Source organism: Euleptes europaea, chromosome 3 (genome assembly GCF_029931775.1).
Source record: "Euleptes europaea isolate rEulEur1 chromosome 3, rEulEur1.hap1, whole genome shotgun sequence".
In the NCBI taxonomy this organism is placed as follows: domain Eukaryota; kingdom Metazoa; phylum Chordata; class Lepidosauria; order Squamata; family Sphaerodactylidae; genus Euleptes; species Euleptes europaea.
In genome coordinates, this window is record NC_079314.1 from 100151232 (window position 1) to 100169634 (window position 18403).

General features: G+C 44.5%; 1 protein-coding gene across 3 annotated transcripts in view; it reads right to left on the bottom strand.

Annotated features, from left to right (window-relative positions):
- MKRN1 (makorin ring finger protein 1) overlaps nucleotides 1–18403 on the bottom strand; it is a 48364-nt gene that overhangs the window by 4152 nt on the left and 25809 nt on the right. For all 3 annotated transcript variants that reach the window (XM_056847112.1, XM_056847111.1, XM_056847113.1), the window contains exons 3-5: nucleotides 15069–15295; nucleotides 2917–3143; nucleotides 398–612 (exon numbers count right to left, since the gene is read on the bottom strand). In XM_056847112.1, coding sequence (XP_056703090.1) covers nucleotides 398–612; nucleotides 2917–3143; nucleotides 15069–15295 — 669 coding nt within the window. The remainder of the gene's footprint in view (nucleotides 1–397; nucleotides 613–2916; nucleotides 3144–15068; nucleotides 15296–18403) is intronic.

Genomic DNA, 18403 nt, shown 5'->3' on the forward strand with positions numbered 1-18403 from the left:
GTCCATATTGGTTTTTTCTTTTTCCTCCAAGCAGAGTTAAAAGAGGGATGGGTCACTGGCTCAATTATGAATTAGAAGAGTGAAGTCTTAAGAAATGCACATTTGGAGTTGTTCTGTCTTTCGTCTGAACCCAAATGATTGTGATTGTAACCAATAGGACAGTATGTTGCTACCATTTAACAAAAAAAAAGTATGACTTAACATTCAAACTAAGCGGATCGCGCTGACCAAGGTCAGAAAGCATATCCAAAAAAACCCCCCTCAATTCTGAATGACAACGTTACTATGTATTAAAATGCAGTCTTGGGATGAAAGAGGGGTTTTGTTGCCAGTTCACACAACATACTAAACTTCTCCCCAAGAAACAAAGCACAACGGACATGGAGAAGTGCCTCACTTTATAATCTTGCTCTCAAATTGCTTAGCGCTCCTCCACTTGCGGATGCACTTCAGACAGTAAGTGTGGTTGCAGTTGGAGAGGATCCCAAAACGGCGCTCGCTGGGGTTGGCTTTCTCGTACACCACCTCCATGCAGATCCCGCACACCATGTCTTTGCTACGCTGGACGGCGAACGAGAGCTCCATGTCCTTCTCGTGAGCCTCGATGCAAGACTGCGCCGGGAGAGAAAGGGACACACAGACAGGAAATAAGACGCTCGACTTCCCCCCCAAAAACACAAACTTAAAACTTGGAGGACGATTATCAGCATCTTCCATTAACCTTCCTTGCCTTGACCCCCCCCCCCCACCCTTTTGCCACTAAGATCTTTCTAAAGCATTTCCTCTTCTCAGATATTCTGAATTCTTAGTTCACCATCTGCAATTTTTTTCAAGGCTTTGTACTGGGTGGTGTAGCTGGGTTTTTTTGTAAGTGTAATAGCGTGTTTCCTTGTTTTAGGTTTTGCTGGCTTGCTACTTTGTTGATTTTAACTTGTTTGTGTATTTATTGTTGTAAGTTGCCTTGAACATCTTTGTAGAAATGTGGCCCCACTAAGATTAACAATTAAAAATATAACAGAACTACGAATTCTCAAAAAAAAAAGAAAAAGAAATAGTAGTCAGAGAAATTGCTTGAACATTCCCTCCCTGGAAATTAAGATTAATTAAAAAACATCAACAACAACCCCAGCTCCCTACACAGATATATCAAAAAATGAACATGTTGTACATAAGAACAGATTCCTTTCCTTACGGAAAATAAAGAGCATCTTTATAAAGGAAGGAGCAGCTCAGAGCAGCTACGTTGCACAGGAGCACTTTGGCCAATATACAATGCTGCGATCTACGGATGACAAGGCAGGCTAGGGAGATGCCAACTGAAACTCCGTATTACCAGCAGCCTTCGTTGGATTTTGTGCTAATTCTATGCCGGCAGAAATTTTGTCTTCTCCCCACAACTTACATTTCAGTGCTCCTCTTGCTCAGCTTGCCCCAAGGCCTTCCATACTATAAAGTTCATAAACACTCTCCTGCTTCTAATCAAGTGTGGCCTGCACAAGTTTCTCACTTGAATTTCAAATGCATGAGGGCAAGACATGCTTGCATCTTACCTTCCTATACCAATAAAATCTTATTCCAACATTAGCCATCACGGACTACAGCTTGCTTTTTCAGATACATCTGAGGAAGGGGGCTCTAGTCCACAAAAGCTTACACTGGAGCAAAACTGTTAATCTTCAAGGTATCACAGAACTCCTGTTTGCTTATGATACATCAGACTAACACAACTATTCCTCTGGAATTATCCTCTAACAAGTTCACCCCTCTATTTAACAAACAGAAAGTCAGTTGCCCATTCATGAGTATAATAAAAGGAATCACTACCTTCTGCCCCTTTTTTATTCCTTTCCTGCCCGACAGCCAAATCTGGAGCCAGAATTCTACTGGTCACGCACATAATGCATATTTCCCCCCCAATGACAGGCCATGGCACATAGTTGTTGCTGCCTTGCTATTTATTTATTAAAACATTCATTTATTGAAACATTTATATCCTGCCATTCTTCTTGGTTCAACAATAATAGTTAAAACATCCTCAGCTAAAACCAAAGGTAAAATAACAAGCCCCAAATCCTTCCCCACTTAAAAGATGCCTGCTATTCAAACCCCAGCCCTACTGTGGGGGGAACGCATTTCCAAAACTTACCTTAACCTTACTATTTAAATTCAAATTTGATAATAAAAGTTACTTTTTCAAAAAGCTCACTGGCTCTAGTCTCAGCCGTAGAGATGCTATGAAGTATGAATCAAGTAGAGATACCTCTACCATTCTTACAGCACAAGATCATGCTCTACAGAAAAGACTCCACATAAGTCACCCAGGACCAGTATGACACTGAAGCGCAAGGAGATCAGAATGCATCCAGTCCTACTGACCATCAGCCCTGCACAAAGCATCAGTCAATTTGCTATTTCCAAGACCCCCTAGACTCCCCCCCTCAAACCAGAAGAACTTTAGAGCACACAACCGAGTTATGCGTCTTCTTCCTCCCCACACCCCATCGCTCTTTGGTTTGATTTCCATCTTGGCTGGAGGATAAGAATGGCAAAATACATTCTCTATCCGGCTGCCTGGTAATTCCAGGGAACAGCTGTTTCCTTGAGGTTGAATGAAACAAATTGCAAACCCTGACAATAAAAGGAAGCCTAATCTCAAGCCATAGTAGGTTTTACATGCTTTCAGCACTACACACAGTTTCCAAACAGCAAATGAAGGCTGTGCCAACAGGCCATTTCTCCAGGCTAAGCCCAGCTACCAGCCCAAGCACTCTGAACAAGGTTATTAGAGAAGTATGCTTGGGCAGAGAGTTTAACTGTTGTAGGAGATGCTATTTCAAGACCCCATGAAGCCTGCAAAGGTTTCATAACAATTGACCAGCCCAACAAGAGACATGGTGCCTATGCCACTCGCCTTACCTTTATGTGCAAAGAGCGCTGGGCGGCATCAGCAGGATGGAGGACCTGCAGGCCGCACATGTCACAAACGTCACCGTGGATATAAACGCAGTTTTCTCCGTAACGGCATTCCCCTACAGCGGCGTAAGGGCAAAGTTGTTTCTTCATCTCCAGGTTTGTTTGCTGCTTCTCGTATTCTTCTTCAATTACCATTCCCTGCAAGGGGGCTTCAGTGCAGGACGGAGCAGCTGGGAAAGGCAGAATGAAGATGAGGAACCCATTATTCTCGAATGCCATTTTCCAACAACGTAACGATCTGTGTAAATAGATTTATCCAGCAGAAACAGTTCCAAATGAACAAAGCCCTTCATAATCTCTCTTCCCTCCGCCACCCCGGGAATAAAATCACCCCTGTCTGGTAATTCATTTCACGACAAACACAAATGTTTACTTCAAATCTGTTTTACTAAAAGTTGATTCATGAAGGCTCCATGTGGAAAACACCAAAAAGCATATATATGTATGTCAGCGTTCTATACAACAGGTGTCATATTTAAAAGACTCTTACTCTATGTACCAGCCCAAGTATGAACAGTGTCTTCGCACAGCCACACTGATGTGGAGATGCGGCATGTATACTGGCTGGTGCATGGGGTAAAAGAAACATTTAAATGTTATACCTGCCACATGGAGTTCAACCGAGGGTAAGCACAGTGTGGTACAGGGATAAGAGTGTTGCACTGGGATCTGGGAGACCCAGGTTCAAATTTCCAGTCTGCTGTGGAAGCTCGCTGGGATACCTTGGGCCAGTCATTCTCAGCCTACCACACAGGGTTGTGGTGAGGATGAACTAGAGAAGAGAACAATTAAAGCTGCTATGGGTTCCCCTTTGGGAGAACGGAGCCTTGACTACTTACCGTGAGGGCTCCTTCTCTTCTGAGGCGGAAGGCATCTTGTAGCTGTGGGTTGTTGTCATGCCCTATCCGGGAGGCAGGACCAAATCTAATATCCTATCGCCCCTATCGGGACAGCAGCCCCCTGGAGCTCAGTCACAGGCTTGCCTAGCTCTTAGACAGGAATAAACAAGGCATAACAGGACAAACTATAACATCAATCAACAGAACAGGAAGGAACTTTCCTATTATTTAACTGACAAGTATTAAGACCCTGCTTAGGTCTGAAATAGCTGTATTCTTGAACGTGTGGTCCATGGCATGTCGTCTTGAATCTTCGCCTGGGTGGGCAAGATGCCCTTCGCCTAAGAAGAGAAGGAGCCCTCAAGGTAAGTAGTCAAGGCTCCGTTCTCCTCTGAGGCAAGGGCATCTTGTAGCCGTGGGACCTATAAGAGCTCCCATCAGGGTGGGTTATATGCTTTCTCCCACTACATGCTGCAGCACTCTGCGGCTGAATGCTGCTTGCGCAGATGACCATGTACTGATCTTGTAGTGCTTGGCGAAAGTTGAAACAGTGGACCATGTGGCCGCCCGGCAAATTTCGTCAACCGGTGATTGCTTGTCAAATGCCGCCGTTGTAGAGGCGCTGCTGAGCAAATGGGCCATGATGCCCTGAGGGACAGGAACCTTGGAGGCCTCTGCTATGGTGTTCTTTAGGCCATAACTAATGGATGCCGCTGACATTCTGAGTCCCTTATTAGGGTTTGAAATGTTAATAAACAGGTAGTCTTTTTCTTAGATCTGCTGTTCTATTGGTGAAAATGTGCAAGGCCCGACGCAGATCCAATGAATGCCATGTCCGCTCCGTTGGACAAGAAGGCTTCGGACAGAATGAAGGCAGAGAAATGTCCTGGGTACAATGAAAAGGCGGGTTAACCTTTGGGATGAAGGTGGGGTCTGGTCTTAAAACCACCTTGTCCTTGTGGAAAGTACAGAGCCCCTGACAAATGGAAAGGGCCCGCAACTCCGAGACACGACGAGCCGACGTGATGGCCACCAGGAATAGAACCTTCATTCTAAGCAGCCTCAGAGGAACTGTTCGAAGGGGCTCGAAGGGTTCCTTCATTAGGGCCTTGAGTACAATGTTAAGGTTCCACATGGGGAAGCGGTGAACGACAGGAGGACGAGTCTGAGAGACTCCCTTGAGAAAGGAGATGATGTGTTGGTGTTTTGAGATCGTCGCTCCCTCCAACAGAGGGATCACAGTGGCTATTGCTGCAATCTGGCGACCCAGAGTAGAGGCAGACAGATTTAACCGCACTCCCTCCTATAAAAATCCCAAGATTTACCGACTCCTGGTTGCAGAGGGTTGAATTTCTTTCGACATGCCCATCTTACAAACGCCTTCCAAGAAGCCGAGTATATACGCCGGGTCTCAGGTCTGCGCGCCTCCAGGATGGTGTCCACTACCTCTTTTGAGTACCCCAGTTTGACTAGGTTCATCCTTTCAAGTGCCAGACGGTCAAACAAAACCATTGGGGGTCTGGATGGACTAGAGGCCCCCGACGAGGGATTCCCCACTCCGACGGAATCTGCCACGGCTCTTGAATTGCTAGTTGGCGTAGTGTGGCAAACCATGGCCTGCGTGGCCAAAAAGGAGCTACTAGGAGGACATTTGCCTTCTCCACTTGAATCTTGCAGATGACCTTTGGTAGAATCGGCAGTGGTGGGAAGGCGTATAGAAGATCCTTCAGCCATGGATTGAGAAGGGCATCTACTCTCTCTGCCCTTGGGTGGAAGTATCTCGAGTAAAATCTTGGAGGTTTGGAGTTGTCTGATGAGGCGAACAGATCGACCTCTGGAAGACCAAATCTTTGAGTAATGAGATGAAAGGAGTCTTGATCTAAGGACCACTCCCCTTCGTCTACTCGCTGTCGGCTCAGCCAGTCGGCTTCCACGTTGAGGGTGCCCTTTATGTGCTCTGCCCGTAGGGATAGGACCCTGAACTGAGCCAATTTGAATATTCTGACAGCCTCTTGACGCAGCACCATCGATCTTGTGCCCCCATTTGTTCAGGTGGGTGTTGGTCGTTGTATTGTCCGTCCTGACTAGGATGTGGTGATCGCGGAAGTCTGCCAAGAAGCATAGAAGTGCCAGTCTTACAGCCCTTAACTATAGCAGGTTGATGTGCTGTGTCGATTCCTGCATGGACCAGCATCCCTGGGAGATCTGACCATTGAGGGTGGCTCCCCAGCCCTCCAAGCTGGCATCTGTAAAAAGCTAGAGTGGATCCTCGTGCAAGTACTGGGTAGACTTGCTCAGATTGTCTCTGGTCGCCCACTAACATAGGCTCTTGCAGATCCTGGGAGGTAACGGAATAGCCTTGTCTCTCTTCCTTCTGATGTCCCCCACAAAGCGGACTAAGGAGCCATTGCAACAGTCTGGTGTGGAACCTGGCCCAAGGTACCACCGTTTTCAAGAGATCATATGCCCCAGCAGTTTTGCCAAGGACATTAACTTGGCCTGTTTGGACTTGGCGGCAGTTGAGGCCAGGATAGAAATCTTCTGTATTTGTTCCCGGGACAGCGTTAATGTATTTGTCCATGAGCCTATACGGACCCCCAGATGTACTAGTGTTTGTGAGGGGATAAGGGAGCTTTTCTCGAAGTTCACCAGATACCCGTGGGCCTGAAGGGTCTGAACCACTCTGGTGGTATGAGCCCTGGATTGTTCCCTGGATTGAGAGCAGATCAGGATGTCGTCCAGGTATGGGTGTACCTGGATGGATTCCTGTCTGAGGATGGCGATCACTGTCACCAGGGTCTTTGTAAATACCCGAGGGGCAGAAGCTAACCCAAAGGGGAGGGCCCTGAACTGATAATGGTCGTGGCCATGGGTGAATCGAAGGAACCTCCTGTGGGATGGGTAGATCAGGATGTGGAGGTAAGCCTCTGTCAGGTCCACTGCCGTCATGAAGGTCTGTGGTTGGAGGGACTCTACGATGGATCTTTACATTTCCATCTGGAAGTGCTTGCGCCTCATCCTCCTGTTTATATACTTTAAGTTGAGGATGGCCCTCCAGTCCCCGTTTTTCTTTGGGACAGTGAAGAAGATGGAGTAAACTCTTCATCCTCTCTCTGGTGAAGGAACCTTCTCCACGGCTCTGATTTGTAATAGATGGTGAATGGCCCTGGTGGTTCTGGCCCTCTTTTCCTTCTTTAGGGGGATATGGGATGAAAGGAAATGGTCCCGAGGACGGGAGGAGAACTCCAGGAGGTATCCCCGAGATATTATTTGGGATACCCATGAATCCGGGCTGGACCTGGCCCATATGGGACTGAATGCCTGAAGTCTCCCCCCCCCCACTCCCAGTGAGGTGGCGTCACTGGGAGTTGTTGTTCTTGGGGAACTGGCCCTATGGCCAGGCTCTGAGCCATAGGGTCCTCTGGATGGAGGTGATGGAAGCTATGGACCTGGCCGCAAAAGACATCGTGTCCAGGGATGCATCTGTCATAAGGGTGATGGCACTCAGCACTCTTTCCAGCCCTCCTACCACCCGGCAGTTATCTGCTGGAACCAACTGGATGAGTTTCTTAACCCACAAATATGACGCCCTCGCGAAGATGGATGTGGTGGTGCTTGCCTGGATGCCCAGTGCCGATGCTTCATGGGCCTTCCTGGCCAGGTGGTCTGTCTTTCTGTCCAACTGGTCACGAATGGACCCCACCCCATCAGGAATCAAACCAGGTGCTTGAAGGTCTGCCACCGGGGCATCCACTAAGTGGACCTTCAGCATCTGCATAGCATGGGGCGCCAGGCTATAATGCTTCTTAACGTGGGATGGCACTTGTTTACTGGTGGGTGGGTTGTCCCATTTATCCGTTAGAGCCCTAATAAAAAACTCTGCAAAAGGAACCAGGTTGCTCTGTGCCCTTTTCCTAGGGAAGCACTCTTTTGAACTTGGATTTGGGCTCCTCAGAGGACTGCAGTTCCTCATTGAGATCTAGGGCCAGCATAGCCTTTGCTAGCAGACCCTGGAACTCCTCCCCCGAGAACAACCTAGGTTGTTGATCATCTGGTCGGGGGGCCTCTTCGTCTGACTCGAACTCCCCTTCCTCGCGTCCTTCCCCCGCCTAATCCTGATCCGAAGAAAAGGAGTCCTGATGGCTGGGGGAAAGGGACTGGGATTGAGAGGCCGCCTGCGTTCAAGCCTTCACGGATGCCTTAGTTGGCCATGGACCGGAGGTTTCCCCTTTATTGGGACCCCCGGAGATAGTGGAACTCCCCTCCTCCCCTAGCGACTGGGACTGAGAGGTGGATGGTGACCCAGCAGTAGCCCCCCAGGGGGACTGAGGCAGGCGCAATTGAAATGCCTGAAAAGCTTTGCCTCTGCAAGGCTATATTGACCATATCGTTTGCCTGCTCGGCCGTCAAAACCCGCCCCGCAGACATTCCTGGTGTGGGAAAGGGGTTGGCAAAGAAATGAGCGGCAGCCGTCTGCTCCATAGGAATAAAGGGCCCCCCTGCAGGATCTAACAAAAAGGAAGGGAAATTAGGCGCAAACTGCCACGCTGCCTGTTTCGAAAGGGAAGGGGGTACGTTACCACCTCCTGTTGGGACTGCTTCCTTTGTCTCGTGATCCAGGGTCACGGGCAAGGCTGTAATGATTGAATCGGCTCGAGACTAGACATTGGGAACCTTCCCGCTGGCTTTCGCTCCGGCTGTGGCCTTGCCGCCGCGTCTCCTCCACTTCGAGCCGGAAAGACTCGTTGTGGCTTTTCGCGCCTTTTTTAATTTTGGCTGAGTGGCGGTCTCCCGGGCGCTCTGCTGCTCTCCTGCGTTCTCCTCTGCCACCAAGCGTCCGCTCTCGCGGCCACTGGGTGGACCGCCGTCCTCTTGGGCGAATTGAACCACCTTTTTTTATTTCAAAATCTACCAATTATTAAGGGAATCAAAATATTTAAAATTTGGAAAAAAGATATTTTAAATTTTTTATGGGGCAAAGGAAAGCATAGAATAGCATATAATAATTTGATTCAACTAAGAGAAACAGGAGGTCTAGGGTTACCAGATTTAAAATGTATTATGAAGCATCGTGTTTTGTATGGCTGAAGTCTTGGATAATGTTAGAAAATATTGAATTATTAAAATTAGAGGGTTATAATCTACGTTTTGGATGGCATGCCTATCTATGGTATGAGAAAGAAAAAATAAATAGAGAGTTTAATACTCATATTGTTAGAACTGGATTGTTCCAAATTTGGAAAAAGTATAGAAAGATCTTAGAAAATAAAACTCCGGGGTGGATTAACCCAGTAGAAGCCTTTATGAGAAGAGGAATCCATTTGAATTTAGAAATGGATATATATAGAAATTTGATTGATTGGAAAGAAGGGAAATGGGTTTTAAAAAGTAGGAAAGAACTTGACATAAAGGATTGGTTTTTATATTATAGGATATTATAGGATAAAGGATATATAAAGACAATCAACTTGGTTTTAATAAAAATAAATCAGAATTAGAGAGAATATTAATAAAAGGAAACAAAGGACTGATAGGCAGAATGTATAAATTATTAATGGTAACTAATTTAGAACATGAAAGAATTAAACCAGTTATGATTAAATGGATGAAGGAGTTAGGTTTTAATATTGATTTGGAATTATGGGAAAATTTATGGAAGAGAGAGTTTAAATTTACAATAACCAATGAAATTAGAGAAAACTTATATAAAATGTTTTATAGATGGCATATAACACCAATGATGATATCTAAAATGAATAAAGGAGACAGCGGATTATGTTGGAAATGTGGAAAGGAAAGAGGTACATACATGCATGTATGGTGGTTTTGAAAAAAAATTAAAAATTTTTGGATAAAAGTATTGAGGGAAACGAAAAATTTGATCAACAGTAGGGTAAAAAGAAAACCAATATTTTGTTTATTGGGAATACCACCAAATAATATGAGTGATAATGACAGGGTTATTTGTCAATATAGTTTTGCTGCTGCAAGAATTGTGATAGCTAAAGTTTGGAAGCAAGCGAATAAACCTTCAATTAATATCTGAAGAGAGAAATTATGGTTATATATGAGGATGGCCAAATTAACGGAATTCCTGCATGGGAATGATATGGAAGAATTTTAAAAAAAACATGGTCTAAGGCCGTCTTATATTGGGATAAGTTGGCAAAAATGGATTTCACAGTTATAATTAACGAGATATAGAAATTAGAGTAACTTTATATCTTTGTGTTATACTGTTTAGACACTTCTATGGAAGTCGGGTAAAGGGTCACTTTTTTGGTGGGTGGAGGGAGACGGGGTATCTTTTTTGAATATTTGATTAAATTGTATTAATTAAGGTATATAGATATCCTGATTTTGTATATATTTTTGTATTGTTTTTTGATTATTTTCTTTTTCTTTTATTTTTGTTACAAAATTCAATAAAATTTTATTTTAAAAAAAAGATGCCCTTGCCTCAGAGGAGAAAGACAGGATATCGGTAAAATAAATGAATAAACTTTTTTTAAAATATGTTTTTATTATTTTTCAATAATAACCAACATTTCATTTAGACATACATCCTCTATATCAATAAAGATAATCATTAACAATTCATAAAATTATTAGATGTATGTCCTCAAAATACAATCAAAAATAATTGACTTCCCCACCATCTTCCTCCCTCTCTAAAATATCTAAGATCTCCTTTGCATCCATGCATTCTAATTCATTTATAAGTCACCCTATTCATATTATACTTGCCCCTTATCCAATATATTTAATATTGATAATACTAAGGAGAGAAAAAAAGAATAAATAAGAACATTTAAAAAAACAGTGGGATAAAAATCCCATTTCCCTCCATATATTCATCTCAAAATACATGTGTAAATCTAAAAAGAAAATAAAAAAGAGGATGAAAAAAAAATAACCTTATACAAAAACAATGTTTATAGTATTTTCCTCTACCCCCCACCTTTCCCATGTTAAAAGTCAAATTAGTATGCTTCCTGCTTTCTCAGCCCTTCTTATTTTTTTTCTTCTGTCGGGAGTTTCTATCACCAATCACTTTTTTGCTTGAAGTGGTCTCCTGTCTGGAACAGTCAATGCCCTGTATTCTGTGGTATTCTTCTGCTTGTTTTCCAACAATTTGAGTTGATAGCTCACTGTTTCTTGTCAAAAAAATTTCCACGTCTTCCAATGAGTTGATAGCATATTTAGTCTCTTTATAGGTAAAGGTAAGACCTTGTGGTAGAAACCAGCTGTATTTTATTCCTTTATTTCTGAGTAATTCAGCAAAATCTTTGTATACAGGTCTCTTTTCCATCAGGTGAAGTGGGATATCTTTGAGAATTATCAATGGTATATTATCGAATCTCAGTTGATTCTCCAGTTGAAATTTTATGATAATATTTTTCATCCTGATGTCAAAGATTGAGATCAGAATTTCTTTGGCTTTTGTTTTCTGTACCCGTGTTGATAAAGGAATTCTATATATCTTGTTTATTGCTGCATTCAATTCTTGTACATTTAAATGGAATATTTCAGCCAGTGATTTGATGATGTCATCTCTGGTAGACCCAAGTCGTTCCGGTAGACTGCGTATGCGTAGATTATGTTCTCTTTGTTGTAGATCCAAAATAGCAAGTTGATCTTTCATTTGCTGTTCCTGGAATTGTATAGCATCAATTTGTTGTGCTTGGGATTTCATATCTTTTTTGAGTCTTTTCACATCTTCCGTGTTGTTATTAATTGAAAGTTCCATCTTATTCATACTCTCTTTCATTTGTGTAACTTGGTCTTTTATTGCCTTGCTCTCATTTATGACATCAGCAAACTGTTGAGTGATAATTAAAGTCATTTGTGTAACTGATTGCTCTTGCTGCTTGGAGACCTGTTCAAACTTCTTTACTAGTCCATTTATTAATTCATTTTGTTCAGCCAACATTTCCTGTATCTTCTGATAGTTTATTTCCATGATTGTCTGTGGCTTTTCTCCTTTTCCCCGACCAGAAATAAATGTAAGCAGGCAGACCGGTTCAGTGAAGTTGTGAAAAGAATCTATTAACTTTAGTGCTGTTGCTAGGCAGAACTGAAAGATACAAGGTTGTGAGCCTTCCGTGACTCTCACTCTGATTTAGGAAAGTATTTTGATGTTGCACTGAGTGAGGCACACCGGCACGACCCTCCTCTTTGGTTTCCAAGTCCTAGAGAGGTCTCTTCCTGAGTACATGCCTGGAGGACTCTTCCAAACGGGGAAAACGAAAGCTAAAAATACTCCTCCTCCCCTTCACACAGCAGCTGTCGATTGGAAGCTATCGATGCTACTCAAATCTTCCAGGTTGTTTTTGTTTGCCTGCTAATTCAGTTTGTGTTAATTAAACAGACTTTTTAGCCGGATGATCATTTAAAAGTCTGGGTGATGGGGTGTAAAGTCTTAGTTGTATTTTAAACAATTCCAGTTATTCAAATCCGTTATGATAAGCAAAAGGAGTTCACGTGACTTACATGGAGCTTGAAAGACGGGGTTCTCTGTCATTTGCTTGTACGATATTTAGTGTAATGTGAAGGAGACCACAGCTTCTGGGTCCTCGAAGCGTTTCGCGGCGATGAAAGTCCTCCTCAGCCGGCGGGACTCCGACCAACTCCTCCTCCTCAGCGAGGGGGGGGTTGGGAGTCAAACCGCTCTTCTTCGGCAGCAGGGGGTTACCTGCATTCCGATCCCCTGATTAGGATCGGAGACGGGGCTTTTGGAAAGAGCCCCAATTCAAAACGCCTCTCGGTTCCTCTGAGCGAACTCGGAGGACATGGCGCTGGGTCGGCGTCTTCACAGGAAGTCCAAATAAATGAATAAACTTTGATGACTTCCACATGGGTAAGACAACCCTTGAAGCTGCCAGGTCTTCGTAAGTGTGCTTTTCTGATGTTAGAGGATCATCTTGTGGAGTTTATTCTAGGCATCTCAGCCACTCCTTCCTAATAAATACATTGACTTGTTGCTCTAGATCAGACTGACGCAACCCAGATCTATAGACTCATTTGCATTAATTTCTCCTCACACTTATGCTTGCAGATTCATCAATGTATGACGAAAGACAGCCCATCATAATGTTTAGCTATGATGTCTTGTGGAGAAATTTAGTAATGTGAACTGTAATAGTTACAAGGATAAACAAGTTTACCAACACATGCTAAACACACCAGTAGACAAACCACCCTACTGATTTTATTGGAACTTAATTTTAAATCATACACTTGGAAAGATGCACAGGCACGGAGAGAACATGGGTCCCCCCACTTTTTTTCCCCTAATGAAAAATTTAATTTGTGGAAGAGCTGCAATAATCTAACCATTATACTGCATTAACATGAATAAGGTATAAATTATACATTTTAACTTCACAAAAATCTTACTGTTTGAAATATTTATGAACTGCATTAGCAAAATATGCAGCAAACTGCTTCATCTTATGAACATATATTTTAGTCATCAGAGGAAGGAGAGCAGTAATCCACAAGGAGGAATCACCCTGTATGCCCCTCTCATGAAGATATTGGCAGATTCTCTCTTGGATAGGGGTGTTAACAGCATAAAGCATACACAGAAACTGTTCTAATATTGTAGTTTTTAAAAAAAATGTAAAGCACTTTATGCCCCACATTCTTAGAGAGTAAAATATTGTCTTATAAACCGTTTAATTCATTCATTCCAAAACATAAGATTTCACAGGAATGTTATTTTTTCCCCCAGAGATACCCAACATTTCTAAAGTCTTGGTGAAAAATAAAACTGGGGGAAAGCTGCAGAATTTTTCCAAGCCTTCACATCAAGTGGTGAGAAGCCAAGCCACAATGGAACTAGTGAACCCGCTTGATGTATGCTGAGCCATCCCCAAGGTAATTCTTCAATGAGTCAGTAGTCAGCTGCGATACCAAGTGAAAGAACTCAAGGATAAAGAAGGCAATTAATTTCCTTTGAAACTGGTCCGCATACTTTCTTATCTGAATGCAGCCTACCAGCCCATGCATGACAACCCAACAAGCTGTTTGGAGCTTCTTTTTATGGGACAACCCCCCTCTCCCCGCTTATTAATATACCTAGTTCATCATAAGATAAATCCCAGCACAGATAACCAACAATGATAGAAAAATAGACAGTATTACTGGTGAAAATATGCAGAATAAACTTAGATACCACTTTAAAGGAAGGCACATTCAAAAGGAGGCGGATGATAGATTATTACATCTACTTACCGAGGAAGACTGGAAATATATTCAGATGTATCAGAGCATTTACTTTAGCACTCAGAGAGGGGCACAATGTGAGATCTTACACAAACGGCACCCAGTGCAAGAAGTGCTAAGCTTTACTGATACTTCCCTATTTGAACAACGCATGCTCAGTATGGTAAAACTCTTGCCAATAACCTTTGGTTATTAGCAGGATCACAACCAATAGTACCTACCTTCACTTCTCTCTCTGAGAGAGAGAAGGAAGATAACCTGCTGCTATGGCTTCCCTCGATATTAATATTACACTGTCAGGTATTCCATTGGTCTTTGAGGCAGCAGCGAGACTGAGATAAGATGTTGCCCGATCAAATGCAAACACACACACACACAAACACCCCTCTGCAAAAGACCAGAGGCATCTGCCTTGGTGGGTCACCAGGCAAGTCTCCAACACTCCAGAACAATGAATCCAGTTTCTTAATTAACACGATCTTTCCCATGAAACATTCCCGCAACAGTCCTAAAACCATGAACTGCCAGCTGACATTCATCACTATCATAGAATTGTAGAGTTGGGAGGGGCCATACAGGCCATCTAGTCCAGCCCCCTGCACAATGCAGGATCAGCCTAGAGCAGTGGTTCCCAAACTTTTCGGGCCGCCCCCCCTTGGTTCCACAAACTCAACCCCAGCGCCCCCTACCCTATCCAACAACACAGTTGAAGGGGCCCACTTCTAGCATCCCCCTGCTGCCCCCTTGACTCTTAGTGCCCCCCTAGGTAATCCCACTGCCCCCCAGCAGTTGGTACTGCCCACTTTGTGAACCATTGGCCTAAAGCATCTCTGATGAGTGTTTGTTCAGCCTCTGCTTAAAGACTGCCAGTGAAGGGGAGCTCACCACCACCCTAGGCAGCTGATTCCACTGAACTACTCTTATTGTAAAGCATTTTTTCCTGATGTCCAGCCTGTACCTTTCTGCACATAATTTATACTCATTATTGCGAGTCCTATCTGCTGCCATCACAGCCAGATGACTTACCACGGCCACAATACGGCTGACCGGGAACAAACTCCACAGCATTCACCCAATCTTCGGCTCCTCCTCCTGCAGCTGCCAGGTCTTTGTCTTCAACTTCGGTCTCACCGGTGCTCGCTTCAAGTGTTCCAGGGGGTGGGGTCACATCTGTGGAAGCTGAAGGATATGTTTTTGCAGCTGGACTTGCAGTAGTCACTTCGTCCCTTTTCAATGGCTTGGTATGTTCATATCTGAAGGGGAGCAAAAGCGAAATTTGATTTCTTTTACCCTCCCCATGAAACAAAGAAATGTATTACCGTGTTTTCCCGAAAATAAGACACTGTCTTATATTTATTTTTCCTCAAGAAGACACACTATGGCTTATTTTCAAGGGATGTCTTATTTTTATTAAGTATGGTACAACAATCTACATTTATTCAAAGATAGTTAAGTCTCCTTAACTTAACCTGCTCGATGGGAAACGGGGTTTAGTCCCCAAATCGAATCCATCTGGAAACCAACCCCGGAGGGGGACGCACTCCGATCCAGATGCAGGCGCATACACACCTCCATGCACAAGCAGAAAGAGGGAAGGCAAAGGGAGAAATGTTTTTATGTTTTACCTTGGAGGTTTTGAATTCGGATGTCGCTAATCTGCCCGATCAGCTCCTCCCGCTGAAACCAGTCCCACTCGTGGCAGGCCATGGAGCAGCAGGCAGCGGTGGGGATGGCAAGATCGCGGCTCCTGCTGCAAAAGGAGGGGAGCTCTTCGATGCTCCCCGCCCCCTCAAACAGAGAAGAGGGCGAAAAAGGCGGAGGAGAGAGCGATCGGGGGGGGGGGTGCAGGAACTGGCGGCCCGGCAGTGAGGGGAAAGAGTTGGGCGGGCAGGCGACACTGCAAGCCGCCGAGCACACAGAAGCAGCGCGGGAGGCTGGCTCAGCAAGCCCCAACACCTCACGCGCGGGAAGGTGGGTAGATGCACAAGGTAGGAAAAGCAGCCTGACACCTCTGAACGGGAGGGCCGGGCAGGCACTCTGCGAGCCGCCCTGTCGATCAAGTTTTTAAAGGGGCGAGGGAGCGGCCGAGGTTTCCCATTTGCACGCTGCGAGGTTGGCCATTGGAGTGATGCAGGCGCAGGTCCGGGTAAGAGCTGCGGCGAGGCAGGTGGGCGCACGCGGCACCTGCATAGCCACCCCTATCACCATGTCTTATTTTCGGGGTATGGCTTATATTGCGCAAATGCTTAGAAATCCTGCTACGGCTTATTTTATGGGTATGTCTTATTTTCGGGGAAACCCGCTATGTTGCACCAAGTTCAGTTATAAAAGTCCACTGGTGATAGATACACTGTATTGTTGTCTATTACTTATACTGGATGGGACAGGGGTGGTGGTGGGGGAATCCAGTAATATTTTTAAGCATCCTGGAAGATTAAGCTTATTTGATTCCCCACTCCTCCACATGAACAGTGGATTCTAATCTGGTGAACTGGGTTGGTTTCTCCACTCCTACACATGAAGCCAGCTGGGTGACCTTGGGCTAGTCACAGCTCTCTCCAAACTTTCTCAGCCCCACCTACCTCACAAGGTGCCTGCTGTGGGGAGGGGAAGGGAAGGAGATTGTAAGTTGTTGATTCTCCTTAGAAAGGTAGAGAAAGTAGGCATATAAAAACCAACTCTTCTTCTTCAAGATGCACTTTTGCCAGATTACAGAGTCTACAACATTTAACTGTTAAATGCATGGCTATCTATTAAATTGAACAATGAAAAGTATTTTGTCCCTCTTGTACCACCACCAGACCCTAAACACCCCCTTAAACAACACAGACTAATAGTTCCCTTTCTTCTTCTCTCCACACCTAGCCTCTTCATTTTAAGCATAACTTCACACACTTACATTTATAATTCAAACTTGCCTGTCAAATATTTTGTTTATTTTTCTATTGATGTACCCTATTCTACCCACAATGAGCTTTTTTGGGGGGGGGGGAGAGACACACACATATGGGTTTATTGCATTTTATCTGTACAACACACTTGTAAGGTAGGTTAGACAGCATGACGACCAAGTAGGGCTTTGACCCTCATCTCCCAACACTCCACCTGTGTGGATTCCCACTTCCCTCGCTGCAACGCCTCCATCCAATGAGAGGCATTCAGATCAAACTGGCAAAGACAAAATTAAACAGGAGTGTAGTTGCACCATGAATAACAACATTAATTCAAGCATAAGCTTTAAATGGGTATGCATGTTGTTAGTGTCAAGGCGCCAGTGGGCTCCTGTTTAATTTGGTTGAGGTCATAGAATCATAAAGTTGGGACCACCAGGGTAATCTAGTCCAACCCCCTGCACAATGCAGGAATTTAACAACTACCTCCCCCACAAACACCCAGTGACCCCTACTCCATGCCCAGAAGATGGCCAAGATGCCCTCCCTCTCATGAACTGCTTAAGGTCATAGAATCAGCACTGCTGACAAATGGCCATCTACAGATGGCCATCTAGCCCCCGTCTGGTATATGCAGTGGTGGCCACATTAGTCCAGAAAGAAAAGAAAATTGGTACTGGGATCAAGTCTCTTTTAGCTTATAGTGTGGAGGCTTTGAAGTCATACTGACCGTCACACAGAGCAGGGAAGACAGTGCTGAGAGCCACCCCAGGCCGCTCCCGGTGACCAGAAGCGGCGGCGCGGCCGGGCGAGGGCCGGGGCAGCCTCCCTGCAGCTGCAGGAGGCCGCCCCAGGCCGCTCTTGGAAGCAGGAAGCGGCGTGGGCCCGGCGGCGGCAGTAAGTTCCCCCCTCCCTCCTCCCCTACCCTACTGTATTGACCCGCGTATAAGCCGAGTTCGGCTTTTTCAGCCCTTTTTTGGGGCTGAAAAACTCGGCTTATACGCGAGTATATACGGTATGTCCCTTGCTAAATATAATCCTTTTTTTTCTTATTCAATTTTTTAAAAAAAACAGCAGTTGTAGCTTATCTAGTTAAAGCCAACACATTTTAGGGACAGCACATCTATGAAACAACTAATACTTTTGCTCCTATCCATGTAACAAGGCAACAGGCTCCTTTATATCAATGAAACAACTAATACTTTTGCTCCCATTCAGGTAACAATGCAACATCCACCAGGCTAATCCGCTTAACCAAGCTAACATTTCTTCTGCACTTCAAGGGATAAAAACAGAGGTAGGGGAATCTGCATGACAAACATTCTGGAATAACCATTCCAGGTGAGTAGGTGTGTCACAGAAAAATAAAACAGGAGTCCAGTGGTAAGCTCTGACTCTGCAAGCTGGAAGAAATTGTATTAGTCTTTAAGAAGAGTTGGTTTTTATATGCAGATTTATCTACCTTTTAAG